This window comes from Micropterus salmoides, unplaced genomic scaffold (genome assembly GCF_014851395.1).
Source record: "Micropterus salmoides isolate LMB-PRFRI ecotype aquatic unplaced genomic scaffold, ASM1485139v1 Ms_hic_scaffold_1241, whole genome shotgun sequence".
NCBI classification, from domain to species: Eukaryota; Metazoa; Chordata; class Actinopteri; order Centrarchiformes; family Centrarchidae; genus Micropterus; species Micropterus salmoides.
In genome coordinates, this window is record NW_024040310.1 from 6583 (window position 1) to 27554 (window position 20972).

The following is a 20972-nucleotide window of genomic DNA, read 5'->3' on the forward strand; positions in this document are numbered from 1 at the left end:
ACATCACATTTCCCAGCAGTAATTATGTCCTTATAGTGGCTGCTAGATTTTTACTCCATAATTGTTGCAATCAAAGGTGCAAACATAAAATGCCACTTAACTGCTATAATGTAAGTAGGTACATTCATAAATTTGGATTAATTTACACCTGCTTTGCCTCTGCAAATTTAGTATTTTTAGGAACTATGAGCCTCCAACAGATCCTGAATGCAAAGACATGATGTAAGGCATTACTTACATCATGTCTTTGCATTCAGGATTTATGTTTTTTATTGTTTATTGTAACACTTCAGCTGTTCAATTTAATTGATGATGCACATTATTCCTGTAATACACAAAAGTAGATTAAGTAATGACTGTCCAGACTAAAGAGAAACTAGCAAACAGTGTCAGTATTAAACAAATCTTTGTTTACATGCCAAGATATACTCTAAATCAGAATACTGAATGTAAATGTAAATACATGGACATAGGTGGTCATTTTCTCATGATAGCTTGCAGAGTATAAACTTCTTTAAAGAGTTAAGAGAAACAATTGAACTAGTTAGCATTTCAGAAATGGATGGTTTTAAAACATCACATCAAGTCCAGTAACAGTATAGCTATGTTACAGTTCAAAGAGACAGATTCAGATGCCTAGTGCGTATCTGCAGATCAAGACAATTATTGTCTTTTGTGGGCCATAAAATCTGCTTCCATTTCTTCTACAGATTATGTCCATTATCTCCACAGGTCAATTATTTCTGCAAAGCGCATTATTACACATCATCTGATAGTGCTGTTTAACCATATAACAGCATTATTATTGTGTTAAGTCTCATGAAATAACAATTTGAGACTCATATCCTGTATATTACATCTCTTTTTCCATAAGCAGTAACAGAAGTGGGGGACAGGATGTTATGAAGAGTCACATCAGATCCTTTGCATTAAGAATCACCACAATCTTAATTTGCTCTGTTCTGTTAATGTAAGTGGATGCAACCGAGCATTGATTTGTGGTCATATCTGATCCTCTGCGATAATGTCTGGTCCTCCTATAGATGGCGCTAACTTTCCTCCTAAAGTACTGCCCTGAGAAGACATACAGCAGTGGGTTCAGGACACTGTTGAGAAAGGCAAGATACACTGAAACCTGCCCCCCTATGTCGAGAATGTGGGACCACAGCATCTCATTCAACACTTGGACATCACACAGTGTGTCAAGGAAAGTGAACACCTGAAACGGACCCCAACACAGTAAGAATAATAGTGTGACGGCATACACAAGTACTGTGGCCTTTGTGTCATTATTGTCATGGAAACCTACACTCTCCCTCCTCTGAGCTAAAGCCTTGATTATGTTCACACTGCTGTAAACAATGACCAGAACAGGGAGTACAAAGCCCACTATGTTCATCAGAATCTGATGGGCCAACTTCCAAGCGCTGTTATGATTGTAATCCAATATACAGGACATGGTCTTGAACTCCTCGATGAACTTCACCTTTCTGTGAACCATGGTGGGCGTGCTCAGTATAAGGCCTAACATCCACAGGATGAAGCAGATCACCCTGGCATAAAGTGTCCGTCTCAGCAACCTGGCCTTCATGGTCTTCACAACTACCAGGTAGCGGTCAACACTAATCATGACCAGAGTGTAGACGCTGGTGTAAAAATTGATAATGATGACAGAGTTGACCATTTTGCATAAGGCATCTCCGTAGGGCCAGTTAAAGTGATTGAGGATGTTCATCGCCCAGAAGGGGAGGCCACACAGGAGAATAAAGTCAGCCAGGACCAGGTTGCTCAGGTAAATCTCAGCTACAGTCAGTCGATCCCTGTGGGTGAGGAACACCACCAGGACAAAGCTATTAAAAACGAGGCCTAGCAGGGTTAAGGTGAAGATGTACGGAGGGATGATTGCATGGATCATCTCCCATTCTTCAGAGATCGGAGACTCTGATGAACCGGATGGCAGAGACGCACTGGTGTTTTCAGACCACAGTGTTGCCACAGATACAAGGTTCATTTGCTCCATGGGCTAGGAAACAAAAACAAATGATAAAACCTCATCAGTAAAATGCTGTTAAAGTAAAATTATTTTATTTAAAATGCATGAGGCGTCAGACAGCATAACTGAATATGTAAAGGTAACAATTTCCAGTTTAAACACAATTAAATAAAGAAAACATGTTGTGAAATGATACATAAATGATGTAAAATTGTCAACATGATGTCATGTATCACAGGCATTTAGTTCTGCTGAGGAAAACAGGCAGCCACACATTAACAAATTCATTATTTAAGGCCAAGCTGATTATTTTGCAAAGAATGTTTAGCACCATATTTTTAAAGTACAGACTTTGATGCTCAAAACTAAAAGCAGGATGGAACATGAGAAGTTCTTACCATACGTTTCATGAAAATGTTCTATCCTAAAAGACGCATCTGGAACAGGGCTCATCTGTGTACACTGAAATCTTGGTAACAGAACACAGTGAGCCAGAAGGGAGATCTGCTACGAGCATGTTTGTATATAGAGTTGCATTCCTCCACAAGGAAATTAATATATCAACTTGTTTATGAAAAAGTCATGTGCACATGTTAGAGACAGAAACTGCAGAGCACTAAATGTGTTGGAGAGAAGTTAAAACTCCAGACAGAATTGGTTTTTCATAATGACTGATACTGTATATCTTTAATATGAAATTTTATTACTTGAAAAGTAAAATGACCACTTGATGTGATACTGATATGCAGTGTTTTCAAATAAACATTCTCCAAGGTCAAAGAGAAAAACAAAATACTTGCGGTTCATACAAATGTAGTAATCACTTTAATTTAACCGATTAACAGAATTATTGCCCAGTCTTTAGTACCTCTGTCTAGGCTTTGATGTTGATACAGGTACTTAATGCTGTGCTTTTCAATTTATGAACAGTTGATTTACAGTTAATCTTTTCTAAATGTTTAACTAAATAAGTAGTACAAGTTGATTTATCCCTATGCCAATTTATCCTTGATGTTTATTCTTATCCGAATCTATTCTAAGTCAAGATGATGAAATGTAAAAAGTAACATGCTTGATACAGCTTAAAACTAAATAATGACATTGGATAGAATACAAAATATAAAGAATGCTTTTTGTCAGTTTGCAAAGGAAAGTGTAAGCTGAAAGTGAGTATGGTTGAGGCAGTTGCATTCCTTTTATGGTCAAAATGACACTTGAATCCTGCAGTCCATTAAGACAGATAAACTATTCTGAAAGGGAATCTGGCTCATTCTCATCCTGAGTATATCCAAAGTTCTTATCAAAACAAAGACACCTCATCCTTCCAATGCTTGTAGATGATTTATTTATTAAAGACAACAGCACTCATATATTGGATTAACTTAAAAACATGCAAATTTATATTTTTAAAGCCTTTGCAGACACCTTTTCTCTGGAATACAAATGTTTGTGTTTGATATTTGTTTTATTCCATTTGTAGTTACAGTATATTAATAGTGCAGAAGTAAATGTTATATTGTAATATATACATACACTAATAAAGTGACAGGTTAGTACACAAAAACAATGGATTCATCAACTCAAGTGTTTTCTTTCCATGTGTTACATCTATTTGAGTTAGATCCAGTTTCAACATGGGAAGTCGTTCAAGAACATCTTAGAAAACCAACTCAGTTTCCTGATGGTTGCTATAAAAACAGAAATTACAGCCTCAGAACATCCATGAGAAATGGTTCCAAATTTCTTAAGCTTTGTTAAGACAACCAACCTCGGCTTCGTTTAGCGTGAAACACAAGTTAAACAGCTCTGACAGGAAAGTACTGTTTATAATAGTAAAATATGGCATCACGTTCCAGATCGACAAACACGACACAGTATAATAGTAAACATTAGACAAAGTTAGTTCACAAAACCATGGAGCTGCAAAATTTCACATAAAATGGTTGACTTTTAACTTTCAAGATCTTGCATTTATAATGTATTTTACACCTCACAAAAAGGGACTTCTTCTCTTAAATATCTGCCCAAAAATCCAAATAAAGCCATATAAAGAAGATATCTTACTTATTTTTCGCCTTCATGCCAAGAGTTAAATGAAAAAATTGATTCCTCTCTTAAGTTTATACAGTAAATATGAAGCTGGTTATCTTAGCTTAGATTAGAAACGGGGAGACAGCTGGTGTGGCTCTGAATTCACCTCCCAATACATCTAAGCTCACAAATCAAACATCATATCTTATTTGTTTAACTGGTACAAAAACAAAGTGTAAAATCAACATGTTATGTTTTTAATAGGAATTATGAGCCAGAGTATTCTGGTGATTTTGTATACATCATACACCATACAATGTATCAAGCTTTAGGTGTTGTTAAGCAAATTAAACTAGCCTTAATCTGTTTCCCCATCTTTCCGGTCTTTATGCTAAGTTAAGCTAACTGGCTACTGGCTATAGTTTCATATTTTAATCTATAGATAAAAGAGTGGTATCAATCTTCTCATCGAACTCTTGGCAAGAAAGTGAATAAGCATATTTCCCAAAATGTTAAATGATATGATAAATGATATGGCAATAAGTAAATAAGTGACTGGATAATGGGATGTCTATATAAAAGACAATAATTGAATGTATTTGACAAATCTTACAACTTTTTTACGTCAAACTTTTTTGTGTAGATAGATTTAGATTTGAGTACTCTCTGTTTGTTTAGTTGAGTTGAGATTAACATTGGAATGACCAGACTTTCCCCATTGCCATTTCCTCCTGCACAGCAAATGTCTAAACACTTCCCTCGCCCTCTGCTTGAAGTGCTTCCCCACAATCACATACAGGAAAGGATTCAATGCGCTGTTACTATAGCCAAGGTAAGTAGCTAACTGGTTGCCAATGTCCAACACGTATGCCCATGTACATCCAGAGATGACTTCATAATAATCCAAGGTGTCCAACAAGATCAGGATCTGGTAGGGCAGCCAGCAGAGAATGAATACAGCCAGAACAATGAGTACAAGGCATGCCGCCTTCCTTTCCACACTGCCTCTGCTGCCTTTTCTCATGTTCTGGCTGGTCCGAAGGACTTTAGTGATATGGTAACTACAGAAGGATACAATAGGAACAGGGATAAGGAAGCCTACTATGCTGACAGTCATGTTGAAGCGCAGTCTCCAGCCTTCATGGGGATACACTAAGTAGCATGCATCAATGCCCAGAGGGGGGTAGAACTGGACAGAGCGGAAGAGGATGGCCGGGAAGCTGAGCAAGACCCCAGCAATCCAGATACTGAAGCAAATCCCACGTGCCCAAAAGGACCGTCTCTCCCTCTCCTGGGTTAGAGGTCTAGTGAGGGCCACGTATCTATCCACGCTCACAAGTGTAAGGAACAGCACACTGCAATAATAATTCATCCCAATGACAATGTTGATAAGCTGGCACATGGGCTCCCCAAACCTCCAGTGGAACTTATTGATAATGGTTGCTACCCAGAACGGCAGGCAGGAAACCATGAGGAGATCAGCTGCTGCTAGGTTGCTCAGGTAGATGTCAGCCACAGAGCTGCGCCGCTTCTGGAGACAGAACACAACCAGCACAAAGGCGTTGCCGATCACTCCAAGAAGACAGATGATGGACATATAGGCCGGCTGCATGGTGTAAACCCAATCCCAGGCGTCTGTGTGGTTGCAAACAAGCTCATCTCTTGCGGCACTCTCCATAAGTAACCCACCTGCTGTACTGTAGATTACTGTGAAAGCTGTTGGACAGTAACAGAGATTTTAGAGGTTGAAAAATAAGGGCGTATTCAAAAGTAATACATTTACCAGTAAAACCTTTTAACTGTGTCAACACAGTTTTAATGTATGTGTCGCTACCTTCACATTATAATTTGAGTTCCACAGTGTGAAAGGACAATAGATCTAATGGATCTAATGGAGTGTGGATAATGTTTTTTTATTAGTCAGGGCGCACAGCACACACATGCCGTCTCTAAAGAGGGGAGTCTTAGCAACAAAACTGTATAAAGCATCTGTTACTGAAAAGCACCGAGGCCACACATTCATACCTGCAAGGTCACATATAGTATGATAACATACAGAAGTCCAACTGCAACTTTAATTTTTTGTGTAAACTGAAGATTAACTAAGATGATACAGCAGCTATCATCATTTTTTCCAAGATAATTTTTTCCAAGAGAATACAATAGAATGAAGGCATGTGGCGAAGCATTTCTTATGGCAACTGTTGACTGACATTTGAGGGACAGCTTTATTAGGGGAGACACTGTCAGCTTACATGGATCTCACTACAGATGTGTATTGTATCTCTCTCCCTCTTACCCAACTATTATTTTAAATGTTTTAAAAACTGAGGAGATGTTTCTGGACCCTTGACGAGTGGGAGATCATAGTCCAGTGGTCATACATGGTGAACTAATCAATCAGGTCTGCATCTTTCATCAGCTGGAAGGCCCATGGTGAAAGTGTGTGTTCTTGTTTACAGCCAAGATTATACCTTTTATGCAGACTCTCAGTTTATGGTGGATCAGAGGATTACATTTTTATTCTACCAGGCTGTGTTAGAGAACATAGTCGGGTATGTGATGTCAACATGGTATGGCTAATCTCTCCAGTCAATATATTAGCAGACTGTTCTCAGGCAAGCACAGAGAATACTGAGAATACTTCACTCACTCGCTTATTTCTCCAACTGTTTCTCATCTCGTCTCTCATGGTGTGTCATTCGTGAATAATTAGTTAATTTTGAACAAATTTTTTGTATGACTCTAAATGAGGGATTTGTTCATTTCCACACATTCATGCATGCTTTTGCATTGTGCGGCCTCACAGAAGCAAGTGCACTCAAGACTTCAGCCACAGAGCGGCTAACTTCCAGTTTAGCCCTCCATTACTTTGAATGGGGACATAATGATTTAATCGTGTGGCTCTTCTAGACTTTCTAAATGTTATTGGACTGAATGAACAAAATTCTGATTCTGAGTCATTTCACGCGTGTTGTGACTCAAAAAAATTTTTACAGCCACTTTTTTCACTAAGGGGAAAAGTTTTTTGGCCCAGTGTGCATCATGTGACAATACCTGAAGTTGTAATTCCACGGTTTGTCCACTATGTCAAATTGGCTTGTATGGTGCACTTCCTGGGGTTTACAAGTACTTTTGTCCCAGATTTGAAACTTCCCCCTGAATAGCCAATGCGGATGCTCATATTAACATATCACATCCAACTATCCAATCAGGAATATCATTTCACTATCCATTTGGTTAACAATCCCAAAGTTTTCTATCTGGAGATAAAAAAATAAAATTAACTTATTACAGGAAGGTAATGTGGATGTGGTTAGATTGCCAGATTGGTAAAATTGCCAGCATTCTCTGCTAACGTTAATACTGCGTTAACTAACTAACTTAGCCAACAGGAGCTACATTGAATTTGTCAATCAGGTTGTGTGTGTCCATTATAACGATATTTGGTTTGCCTTGTTGATCATCTTACAATTCAGCCATTACAGTGACGTCACCACAAACTTCTCTTCATGTAAGGTGAGTATCTGATCCTGTCCTGTTTTTTTCTTTCTTCAGAAGTTTAGTTTTCAGTGATACAAAAATCAGATCAATTCAGTATGTAGGTTTCAATTGCAGATACCAGGGAATCTTTCTGACAGTTTCAGGATAAACACAGAAAAATGAAAAACGGTTGAATTTCATGGCCTAGAAATGACCTTAAAAGGTGTAAGAATTACTCTTTTAATCTGTATTTTTTGTTCTTATATCTAAATTGCATTCCAAAAACATATAAGATCCAGTGGTATTTAAGTATTGTGTAAAGCATATTTTGGTATCTAAAATTACCCTTATTTGTAACATGAAGGTACTGTACAGTAAATATCTTCTTTCAGAAAACAGGTGCCTACTTAAAAAAAACATCCAATGGCCATTAATTATTGTCTGATTAACATCAGGTCCTGTGGTGTGACATACGTTACAAAAAGAAATCTCACATTATTCATTGTATACAACTGCACAGTTTATCATAAAGCCTCATAACACAAGCCATAACATATATTCCAAGAGTATATTCCACACGATTTCCTCAATGCACCTGACTCTGTCATATTGGTATTAAAAACTATATGTTGTATTCTGGCTGTCACAGTTCTGTAGTGGTGGGTGTGTATTTCATGTTTCCTGTACTTAGTAATGTCTGCCCTCTAGTGTTCTTGTCTGGTTTTACTTCCTGTGCATGTCTTTCACTGATTGTCTAGTGCAGGGGTATTCAATTAGAATTCAAAGAGGTACAGTTAGAGAAAATTTCCACATCATAACGACTAACTTGCGTTTTCATTCAGTGCCATAACGTATAGTTGTATACATATGTTTTTAGTCAAACACTGACAATATTTCAACAATATTCAGTTTTCACATCAAACTGGAGGGATAATAATAAAAAACTACTCTAATAATAAATTTTAAATTTTGCTTAATTTTAAAAATCATAAAAAGTGTAGCTTGAAGTGATGAAGTGCAGTCTTAATCAATTTTATAATAAACACTCAACACATCTTAACAAATGAACAGCTGTAATGCCTCCTCTTCTCTTTCATTCCCTCTTACAGAGCTACCACTTCCCTACTTTCTCTTATTCAGTGAGAAACATGAGCTCTTGCTTGTCCTGCCAGCTAGCATTGGAGATCTATGAGATATTCTGATTCTGAACTGCCCGTGGGAGGAAATTACATGTAAAAATCTGTACATTCTTGATTAAAAGCCATGTGAAATCTCTTTTCTCTTTCGCCTCCTCTCTCCATATGTGTTTCCAAAACGTCTCCGGTGTATCGCACTCACAGACTCGCAATGCCTGTTGGAATGCACAGATTTGATTGGCTGAGCAGCCTCACATGAGGCGATTAGAACACATGCGATTGGTCTGTGAGTTTCCTGGGCCGTTAAATCAGTACAGTAAATGCTAGAAAATCTGCGTGGGTTAAAAAAAGAAACGCTCCATCACGAGGTAGTAATTCTCAATAATAAACCGGCTGTAGGTCAGCGGTCAGAGAGGACAGCGGCTGGGTCTGGATCTGGACCGCGGTCCGCCTATCAGTGACCTCTGGTCTTGTGCTTTCACCTGTGTGTGATTATGTTCACCCCCAATAGTGTATTTAGTTGGTATTGCTTTCCTACTTGTTGTGTTCATTGTTCTACACTTTGATTGTTTGACTTTGGCCAATCCCAGTGTCCAGACTTTGAGGTGCGTTCCTGATAAATACGTGAGGCGTTAGGGCTGTGCCACTGTCAAATTGTCAAGTGTGCGAGGGCTCTCTCGCGGACATTTTGAGCCCTTTTTGCACCCTTTTCGTAAATCCGCATTTCTGCAGACTTTGCCTGAGGGAATTGCCCACATTTCATTGCGTTGTGTGACGTGAAATACTGGGGTTACCAGTGGAAGCCCGGAAGCAAGAGAAAAACAGCAAATCTGCCTCATAAGAGAAGAAGAAGAACAAACAAGCATGGTTGATGTTAAAATTGTTAGAATGTTTCTTAAGATTTAAGTTGGTACATAGAACACATGATGTCAGAGGAATGCAATCACCTTATTACACACTTAGTTTATTCAACTGTTTATTTTAGTTTTTGCTTGCTTGATGCTGTTTTGACCAACAATAGTGCATCTATTATTGACAAAAGACTGAGATTTACCTCTCCTCCTCTATGTAGGGCAAGCGCCTGCAGGACTTAAGAATCAGTCAAAAACATAAATAAAACGTGTGCAACGTGTTTCAGCGTCATCAAGGTAACGTGATAATGTGGCAAAGTGCTGTCCCATTCCTGTTTACAGCATCTTGAGCCCTTGTAGTCTCTTGCACTCAACTACTTACCAAGTGACATCATTGAAGTCTGTGAGGGTTCAGGGCTTAGGGCTTAGGGGGGGACATTGGGATTGGGCCTTTCCGTGTTTCATGTCTCATGTCTCTCAGTGCCATAGTCTCTGATTATATTTTCTGTTGGACATATGTACTACTCACCCATTTCTGTTGGTTATTGTGCTTTTGTTTTTCACTTCACTTGAATTTTTTACAGTTCACTTAAATAAACTCCATTAACTATACCTCCTCTTTGTGAGTGTCTGCATCTGGGCCCTAAAACACCTGTTTCCCCCTACCTACCTTAGAGGATAAAGCAAAGTTTTGTTTCACAATAAAGAGACAAATCATAGAAGATTCACACTATATCCATTACAAGTGTTTAAGAACTTGGGAAATTTTGGCACAAATGGTACCATTGGTGGTATTACAGAACACTGTCTCTTTCCATGTGTAGTGAACAACGATGTGGATTTGTGCATTTTATATTGAATGAATGTGGAGCTACCCTAAATTCCTTTCTCCTCCCCAGAGAAGATGGGGAGGGGTCAAAGTTGCTTTCTCTAAGTGCTAGCCCGACCATAAAACTGGCACCTTTTTGATTCCGAAGCTGATAACGCGGGGCCTGACTGTTAAACTGACAAAGGGACACGAGCCAGCCATTGGCATCTCCCTGAACAGCCTATCAAAACTTACCCCACCACACACGTTTCCGTGGAAACTGACCTTATTCTTTGTTTTATTACCACATCAAAAGGATACTCCTTGTCTCACCTAAGTGTGACATGTTCCAGACACTGAACTTTGGATGACAAAGGACTGCATTCTCCAAAAGACTCAAAGCATCTAATTAAATTTAATTAAATCTTTAGTTACCTGAATATGTTTGCCTCTATTTGAGTAGTTATGTTGACTGTTGTTGCTATCTGTTGTTGATATTAGTGCTGAAAAGAAGTTACTTGTGCAGTGTTTTATTTTCAGCAAGACACTCCTTCATCTAATGTAATCAAGTTCAAGTTCATTTTTATTTATATAGCACATTTTATAGCAGCCAATGACTGACCAAAGTGCTTTACAGAACAACAAAATTAAAAGACACTAACACCATGCATAGCAGCACATCATAGAACAGTACAGCAAAGATAAGAACAGCTTAGAACGGAAGAAGCACAAGCAATCATAGAGTTATCAAAAATAAACAACAGAAAGGACATATAAACATACACACACACACATATACATATAGGTATATGTATATACAAAGATACTCATACATAAACAACCTTAATTATAGGCCAAAGAAAACAAGTGCGTTTTTAAAAGTGACTTAAAAGAGATCACAGAAGGGGCTATCCTAACGTCTAAGGGCAGATTGTTCCACAGCCGAGGCCCAACCACAGAAAAAGCTCGATCCCCTCTGCGTTTAAGTCTGCAGTGAGGGACTTGTAACAGATTTTGTTCGCCTGATCTGAGACTTCTCGATGGAGTATACGGTTGTAGCAGTTCAGTTAGGTAGCTAGGTGCTTGGTTGCATAAAGCTTTGTACACAAATAACAGGATTTTAAACTCAGTTCTGAAATTAACGGGCAACCAATGAAGAGACCGCAGAATTGGGGTGATATGATCACTTTTACGACTATTTGTGAGGAATCTTGCGGCGGCATTTTGCACCAATTGCAGACGAGCAGTTTGGGATTTCGAGATACCACAGTAAAGTGAATTGCAGTAATCTACACGTGTGGTGATAAAAGCATGAACAGCCATCTCAAGAGTTTTAGGATTAAGAAAAGGTTTGACTTTTGACAAGAGACGTAGGTGATAAAAGCTAGAGCTTATTACCGAGGAGATTTGTTTATCAAAATTTAAAGACTCATCCAGTAGAACGCCCAGGTTCCGAACACTTGAGGATCTAAACGCCGCTAGTCTGCCTAGGTCGAGGGTGGCAGCCTGGGGATTAACAGTGGGCCCGAAAACAATGATCTCTGTTTTGGTTTCATTTAAAAACAAAAAATTTTGGTCCAGCCAAAATTTTACTTCATCTAGACAGCCTAAGAATGATGAAAGGGCAGAGGGATCATTTCTCTTGATTGGAACGTACATTTGGGTGTCGTCTGCATAACAGTGAAAAGATACCCCATGTCTTCTTAGAATGTTGCCCAGCGGTAACATGTAGAGGGAAAAGAGAGAAGGCGCTAAGATAGATCCTTGAGGAAGGCCACAGGTTAGAGGCGCAACAGACGATGAGCAATTTCCTAGCTTTACTCTGAAAGTACGACCCGAGAGATAAGACTTGACTAATCAATGCTTGTTCATAATACTTTCTTACAAAATCCCTTTAGAAATGATGACAAAGAAATGTTTTACTATACTCTTAGTCGCCAGCTTGAATTTAAGGATGAATCAACAATATTCCCCGGTTCCTAAGGAGAGACGATCTTTGATTTAATCCAAGCTTTCATCATGTAACCTGAGCTCCCCCAAGTGGGCGAAATAAGTATTACATGCCCTCGTCGGAAATGCGGTTAAATGTATAAAAATCCTGACCAATAATGTGACAATTTACCAAATGCTTAGAACAGTACAACCGTTCAACCATTGAGGTTCGATTGTGGAAAATATTTGATTATAATACGTGCAAATAGATTTCTTTTCTTTAGACATTAAGTTTAGAAAGGCAGTTCCTGGGGAAACCTGAGACGCCCCCTGGGGAACCACGCCCCAGGCAACAAAAGAGCGACACGCGACCTGCTCGCCAGTCTCTTCCCTCTTCTCACTCTTCCACTCTGCCCTCTGGATGCTTCGGCACGCGCGTAGCATGCCTCGCCAGGCCACACGCCCAGACTCGGCCAGCGAAACAAACAAGCCTTTGTTCGCCTGAAGCTACACACCTGAAGTGCCGAGACATCGATCTGCCTTCAGTTTGTTTTATTTTCTTTATTTCTTTTGCTTGTTAAAGTTATGAGTCCGTTAAGTTACACTGGACTAGTTCAGGAACGACCAAGTTCCATTTTAAGCCTTTTTCGTCAAGCCAACTTCACCGAGGTCAGACCAAGCCACGTGGTCTCGCCAGCTGCAACAAAGGAAACCTGCAAACAGCCGAATTGCCAGACGGAGGAGGCGTTTTCAATCAGACACGGAGAACCCCGGAGAATCCCTAGCAAAAAGCCAGGATCGGCAGCTAGCGTGGGACCCGTGCAACAGGCCAAAGCAGGCTGTCGACAAGCAATAAGACTTAACACACGTCCTGTGATCAGATGTCCATTTTAACTCCTAAACTATAGCATTAGTTTACTTTCATTAGCTCTTCTATGCCGTATGAGTCAAATGCTTCCCACAATCGAACCTCCAGGCTCATTGTTCAGCAAATGTTTATGTTCCCTGTATCCAACCGTCTTTTTATCACCTTAGTTAGAGAATAAATTCACTGTAATATAATCAAGAGCTGTGTGTGTTGCCTATTTATAGTTCCTGCCAAGAGAATTGACCCTTTAGATATGAGGCTGACTGACTGATTTAAGATAATTGAGCGATTATTAACTAACTGATCACTAGTAATAATTGTATAATTATTCAAAACTACCTAGAGGTCCGGAGACTCTAGGATTATAACAACTCCGGTGGTGCCCTTTACGAGGAAATTCTGATTTTATGAATAATAATTCATAATTGGGTATCAATTCTCATAAATTTATTAAAATGCATAACTAATAAATTTAGGTCCACTACACATGCATTGTGTAGAAAACAGTTTATTTTATCTGATGATACTGAAGCGTCTGCAAGTACAGATCGTAGCCATGTCTGTCTGAAAGTGATAAGGGGTCAACCTCAGACTGAAGCACTGTCATCTCTTCATCAGAGAGTAGTGACCAGAACTTGACTGTTTGAAGTGTCAGGGATCATCTCTGCACCATCCCCATTTGAGTCTGTAAGGCCCTAAGGATGAGGGGGAAAAAAGAGGGGTTGGTTAATGTACATGTTTTTATGAAAAGTATTGTTAAAGTGGACAATCATAAAGATTTGCAGACAGCACAAATGATCACCTCAAGGTATTCCTCTTCTTCAAGTGGATTTATAATGCCCTATTTGCCAATGTTCATCAGCAGTGTAGTTGCGTTGTCTGCAGAGGGTGAGCAATACAGCCAGCTTCAAATGTTTTGAGGGATGCGTGGAGACATGGTAGAAAGATTTAGTGAACAAGTAGGAGGTGCAATGTGAGATATCCAGGAGACGGCATCAGGTGGACCTATTATTGCTAATCTCTAGCAGACTTTATAATTGACATATTATTATTATTATATTGCTTAGCAACACCAGTCTAGCCTTTTCTTGAAATATATGTTAATAATGGGAATAATGTTCTAGCTAGCGTGATATATTAACATATTAGCTAAAAACAAGCAGGCTCTACCCACCTACTAACGTTAGATTCAGAAGCTCAACTTCATTTTCTCTTGTAGACTCCTATCATCAGTGTTTTGGTCTCCAGAGTTATTCCAGTTAAAGGGAGAGTAAGTGATTCTGCAGAAGAATTGTTGATCTTTGATCTCAACTGCCAAACAAATACACCCCTCCCTTCCATGCCCCCTCAGAAGCTAGCCTCTTAAGGTTTCTCTAGCGTTGAAATGCCTTTGTCTTTGCGTGGTCATATAACTTTCTTCTATGTTTATACTCTTCAGATCTTTTGCTCTTTGGCTGGCTCCCAATTTTCAATTTCAACTTGCTTTATTGGCATGAATGTTACAGAACAGTATTGCCAAAGCTTCATGGAAAATACAAAAGAACTCAAAGAATTCAATTCATACTGTTCATTAAATAAATAAAAAAACAGTAAACGTGTGAGTGTGTCAGTAGTATATAGAAGTCATTTTATGTTTAGGATCAATGAAGAAACTACAAAATGGAAAATATAAAATAACAAACTCATTAAGTAGACAAATAAATCAAAAGGCAGAGTGAGTTGTGGGCAAACTAACTTACTGCAGCTGTGATTTGTTTTGCTGGTTTTCTCTCAGGCTGTGACAAGCACTGACATATCTTGCTGCTTCTATGGCGCTGATTTTCTCCTAGTAGATGGTGCATTTTATTCTGGTCAGAGAGCGTATCAAAATAATATAATTTTTCTTAAGAACTTTGTTCTGATATGTTCATATGTGTTACATTATAGCAGGAAATGTTGCTCTGTCTCCACCTGTGTCTGTGGACAGAGCTGACACAGCCGGTCTTCTCTGGGCAGCCAGGTCTGTCTGTGTTGGCCAGTCTCTATGACCAAGCTGTGGTTACAGAGTCTGTACGTAATTAATTTCTTCCTCAGTTTCTGATCGCTCTCAGTGCTCAGATACTCTGCCACCGGGTATTGTCTGTTTAGAGCCAGAGAGCATTGAAGTTTGCTTTGAGTTTTAATGGTAAATGTCCAGTAGTTAATGTCATTTTCTTAGCTATAATCTGATTGAACCAGATTGTGTGAGGGCTGTCCTCAGGCCTTGTGCTGTTAGGACAGCCCACACACAATCTGGCACTCTCTCTCCTACTGGTGAAATTATATTACTGATTGGATAGTCAAATGATATAATTCTGAACATCGATCCCCACTGGCCATTCAGGACGAAGTGTCAAATGTGGGATAAAAGGTCTTCTAACTGTAGACTTGATTTGTACCTTTTAAACTTGGGATTCACACATACAATTTATTTCTGTGTGAACGTTCTTCACCCACAAATAGATGTATAACTGCAAACTTTTGTGCAAATCTTCTGTATGCGCTCGTACATTGGACATTTTTTTCATTTCTTTTTCATTTCTTCACAAAATGTCATGTACTGTTACAGATCTTTTTACACATTGAAACATTTAATAGATTTGTATAGATATTTTTTTTCCCATTCATAAATTTTAATTTATTTGATCATAACATTTTTAAGCATTCACATATGATTCAGATATGGCTACAATACTTTGACCCTATATATATTCCATAATTTGTGATACTGGGTTCTATATATAAAATTGAATTGACTTAACATGGTATGTTGTTGACAGGAGCTATATAGCCTTCAAACATTGATTCAAGATGCCCCCTCTTTTTTAACAAGCCCACATACTGTAGCAAATTTTTATGTATCATTCGCCATCTGTCTCTTCACAACATTCAACATTTGACCATTATAGAGTAGACTAACTTCTCCTGTGTAATCATTAGCAGCTGCTGCACACCCATTGTTGTGTTCATCCTGCATTATAGAAAGGTGATGGTCTAGTTAGCATTAGATGTTTTTCTTTCATGGGTTCAGTTGGCAACCATTATTCACATTAACATGTTGTCCTGTGACCTAAAAATGTACATAAGTCAAAACAAACTGAGGATATACATTATACAGAATACTGATTTGTTAGCAAATAAATTTTGATTTAAATTTGACAGCAAAATGTAGACCCAACTAACACCTTTGAACACATCAGAATATATATTCCAAACTGGACTGAAGATGTGAAAAGCATAGTAGAATAATCCTCAAAGGCAGACTAAAATACATGGTACCAGGCCAAACTGTGTATTTTTGGCATACATTTTACCCTTTGAGGTAACTTTGTCTGCCTGCATGTTTTTTGTTCCACAACAATTTCCAGCCCTGGCAATAGTGGTAAAGCCTGACTCCTAACAGAGATTTCCTGTTTGGCATGACATGCCTTCATTTTGGGGACAACTAGGGGTGTATACTTGCCCACAGCCCACAATGAGTCAACATTGGGCCATTAAATGGTGGTGTGGGGAAAAATGTATAAGGAGACAATTTATGTCCATACAGCCAACAAAAATGAGCACGTTTGTGTGTCACCACTGGAAAATCTTTGACAGAATCCCGTTTTTAACTGTGCAGACAATGAGTCAGAAACACCAGAAAACACAGTTGTTAGGACTCTTTCATGTTCTGGTTGTTGTGCTCAACTTAATATTTGAATACATTATAAAGATTCAACAAGACATCTATAAAACAATATGTATGTTTATTTGATGGTTGTGTACAGAGAAAAACTAATACTGGTATTATTTATAATCTGAGTTATTAGCAATACAAGACAGAATATGAAAACTGTATTTACATACATTATTTTGCAGCAACCAGGCTGATTTAATTTGCAACATCTGTACATTCAAGATACTGATACCAATGTTTGTAACAAGAGGCTAGATTTAAGTTACACCATGTGGTCAAACTGTTATAAAAGTGAAAAAATAAATTACATAATTATTTAACATGGTTGAGACACAATAACACTTGTTAGCTATCTGTAACACCTTTTTCAGGAGGAAAGATTAATTCAAGCCTTGTATGTTGACGAGACGGAATTACTACACAATTACATCTACAACAAATTATTGTTTCATCCATTGACGTAAGAGGATCAGTATTTTAAACCAAAGTCTTCAGTGTAGAGGACAGTGAACGTGTAGATTCCGAGGTCACTGTTCTCTTAATGCTCCACTGCTTGAAGACTTCCCGAACTTTTTTCCGGAAATTCTTTCCTACGATGACATAGAGGATGGGGTTGAGAACACTGTTGAAGAAGGCTAAGTAGGTGAAGATCTGGTTGCAGATCTCTAGGACAGTGATGACGTGACACCCTCCCAGGACATCAGCTCGTAAGAGCACGTCTAGTGTGGTGACCACGTGAAACGGCACCCAGCAGATCATGAATGCCAGGAGGACCACCAGCACCAGAGTGGTGGCCCTCTGCTCTGTTTTCTCAGCATTGAACCTCTCTATTGCCTGGATCTTCAAAGCCTGAATAATCTTGACAGTGCAGTATAAGATAATCGAAAATGGGATGATAAAGCTAAAAACAATCAACATCCCATCACAGAGCAGCTCTACAGTGTGGTTTGGGTAGTCTAGAAAGCATGCATTTACATCGTACTCGGGAAAATATTTCACTTCCCTGAAAATGAGCGCGGGGACACTCAGGAGCAAGCCAAAACCCCACATCAGCAGACAGCCCAGTTTGGCATATTTTGGCCTACGCATCCTGCCATGGGACATTGTATGCACCAGTGCCACATAGCGATCTATGCTGATCAAAACAAGGAAATAGATGCTGCAGTAGGCATTCATTTTAATGCCCAGGTTGACGACTTTGCACAAGAACAGACCAAAAGGCCAGTTGAAACCATTGGCTACATTGACAGCCCAGAAAGGCAAACAGGACACCAGGACAATGTCAGCAGCAGCCAGGTTACTCAAGTAGATCTCAGCCACAGTGCAGGCCTTCTTATGAAGGCAGAAAACCATCAGGACAAACACATTAAACACGATCCCCAGCACCGTGATGAGCAGGATGTACACTGGCTGCCTGGTGTTGAGCCATTCCCAGGAATCCGGATCAGGACAAAGGCTGCCATTGGTGTTGTTTTGGTCTCCATGTAAAGCTGTAGTGCTGAAGTCTGGGATGCTGTGAAGATAAATGAACATATACATCAAATCAACAGTTTCACATTTTGTCAAATACACTTTTTTTGCTTTCTTTCCAAGAGTTAGATGGTCATATAACCATACAGTAAATACACTGCTCAAAATAATAAGGGAACACTTAAATCAAACATTATATCTCAATGAACAAAATATTTAAAAATTTCAAAATCTTTACTGTTCATTGTACAATTTGTCGAGAACAAAATGTAACAACAGTCAATGGAAACCAAAATCACCAACCAACTGAGGGCTGGATTCACGGCAACTCATCATGTGACTCAGTAGTGTGTATGGCCCCCACGTGCCTGTACGCACTCCAGACAAAGTCTGTGCATGTTCCTGATGAGACAGCAGATGATGTCCTGGGGGATCTCCTCCCAATCATGGATCAGGTTATCTGTGAGCTCCTAGACCAATACCACCAGGACCAAGACGTTCTCAGTTGAATTCAGGTCTGGGGAACAAGAGCGCCACTCAATGGCATCAGTGCCTTCATCATCAAGGAACTGCCTACACACTCTGGCCTCATGAGGCCAGGCAAAGTCCTGCACCAGGAGGAACCCAGGGCCTAGTGCACCAGCAAGTCTGACAATGGCTCTGAGGATTTCATCCTGGTACCTAACAGCAGTCAAGGTACTACTATTAGCATGTGGAGGCCTGTGCAGTCTTCCAAGGATATGCCTACTGAGACCATCACTGACCCACCTCCAAACTGGTCATGCTGGATGATGTTGCAGGCACTTTCACATCTGTCACATGTACTCAGTGTGAACCTGCTCCCATTCTGAAGAGACTGGGGCGCCAATGGCGAACCTGCCAATTCTGGTGTTCTCTGACGAATGCCAATTGAGATGCACACTGCTGGCCTGTGAGCAAAGATCCCACTAAGACTAGTTGTCTTGCTCTTGCCACTTTTATTTGCACCAAAACAAGTCACAATCGCTTATGCTTCTTACTGGACAGATTGAAATCCCTGAAGTTAAATTGACTTATACTGTGATGATTAAGTGTTCCCTTCATTTTTTGGAACAGTATACAGTATGTAGTGGTGGGGCCAGCAATCCTCTGCATATAACTAATCTTCAGCTGACCTTTTTGAGCTCCAACTACACAACCAATCATAAAACAAAACAGTGTATTTAAATGTCCATCTCCAAACTATACTGCTATTGGAATTATTGTTGCATTGCAACCTTGAACTGAACCACCTACCAGCCTGTCCTCCACCCATAAATCATTAAGTAGCAGTCTGTTTCCACTGTACCTGTGTCTAAGTCGTGTAGCTCAGTGTTTGCCACTAATGAGAAACAGGCCTGGCTCTGTTCACCCTAATTCCCCTGAAGGGTCTGATCTTGCTCTGCACAAAATTAGATCTAACTAAACTTTGTTTAGCACTTAACCATTCTGTCAAAGTCAAATGCAATTTTTAAATGAAACTCAACACATATGAGAATGTTTTTTTAATGTATGAAAATAACAATCAATAGAGCTGCAATTTGAGAGAGAGAGAGGACGTTTTCTTTAAATGTGTCAGTTTGTCACAGTTTGTTTTTGTAGCTGCACATAGAAGACACGAGCCCTGTGGCAGTGTGAACACTGCATGCATAAGTAACTGCTGCAAAGTGCAACATGTGCTTTACAGAAACTAAATATTTAATGTTTATAAAGTTGATTGTCTTTAGTGTGTCTTCTTAAACATGGGGCCAAAACTGAGCTCAGATGAATTAATGTTTCTGACACTGAATTAATGTTTTTGTGAAATTTTCCATTCTATCAACACATCTGTTACTGCTACTTTTTGTGTATCAGCATTGTAAAAACAAAACATTTAACCAAAATGTATATATCAAAAAAGAGATGGGGTTGTTGCTCATATACACTAAAGGTGTTTAGAGGAAAAGACAAGACACTAAAAGACAAGTCTCTACTTGTAGGGACAATCCCAGTTTTTCTCCCCTTCTCTTTGAGTTTGTTTCAGCTTGACTCACTGTACTTTTTCCTGTTACGTTTCAATGCATCTTGTTGCCCTACATATTTTGATGTATAATGAATGTGAACAGCTTTCTTCACACATCAATACATTATTAACAAATTTCTGTACTTAATTACATAAAATGATCATAAAGCACAACACTACTGTACATTGTAAATTCTCAATGTTATAAAATAAATAATGTATCAATGCGAATGTGAAATATTTTTCAATATATAAACCATTACCTTACCTTGTAGGTTGAAGAGTCATTCCTCCCAAGTAAGTCCACGTGTTAAACGTTCAGCTACACTGCTCCAGCAACCTCTCTACTCTACTCAGTCTGTCTCTGACTCAGCCTCTTAAAGGAAACTGTGATTACACTGATGTCAGCCAAAATGTCTTCCATCTGCTCTCTTTTTCTCCCCCTCCTGTTTCTCCTAAGTAAGATCACACAGCATGTCTATGTACTTGGGATCTGACATATTAATAGTTAGTGTTTACTTGATGTTTTGTGACTGGATAAAGACTGCTTTTGTAAATTTGTTTTGTAAATTGTGAATGTGTTCAGATAGTTATTCCAGCTTATGTTGGAGGTGTTAAAGGTGAAATAAAGTGTGTAATTAGAGCTATGTTTTTAAATCTCTCAGATTTTGTTTTCAGTATTCTGC

At 39.0% G+C, this 20972-nt stretch overlaps 3 protein-coding genes across 3 annotated transcripts; all 3 read right to left on the reverse strand.

Moving 5' to 3' along the window:
* Positions 1-332: 332 nt before the first annotated feature.
* LOC119900107 (B1 bradykinin receptor-like) lies at positions 333-2131 on the reverse strand. Its single transcript, XM_038714866.1, has one exon. It carries the CDS (start codon positions 2018-2020, stop codon positions 911-913), a length of 1110 nt encoding a protein of 369 aa, XP_038570794.1. The 5' UTR covers positions 2021-2131; the 3' UTR covers positions 333-910.
* A 2542-nt stretch (positions 2132-4673) lies between these two features.
* On the reverse strand, positions 4674-5702 carry LOC119900105 (B2 bradykinin receptor-like). Its single transcript, XM_038714863.1, has one exon. It carries the CDS (start codon positions 5700-5702, stop codon positions 4674-4676), a length of 1029 nt encoding a protein of 342 aa, XP_038570791.1.
* Positions 5703-16880: 11178 nt separating this feature from the next.
* LOC119900106 (B2 bradykinin receptor-like) lies at positions 16881-20674 on the reverse strand. The gene is made up of 2 exons (XM_038714865.1): positions 20555-20674; positions 16881-18309 (listed from the first exon to the last, which is right to left on the reverse strand). Exons 1-2 carry the CDS (start codon positions 20572-20574, stop codon positions 17274-17276), a joined length of 1056 nt encoding a protein of 351 aa, XP_038570793.1. The 5' UTR covers positions 20575-20674; the 3' UTR covers positions 16881-17273.
* Between the last annotated feature and the right edge of the window lie 298 nt (positions 20675-20972).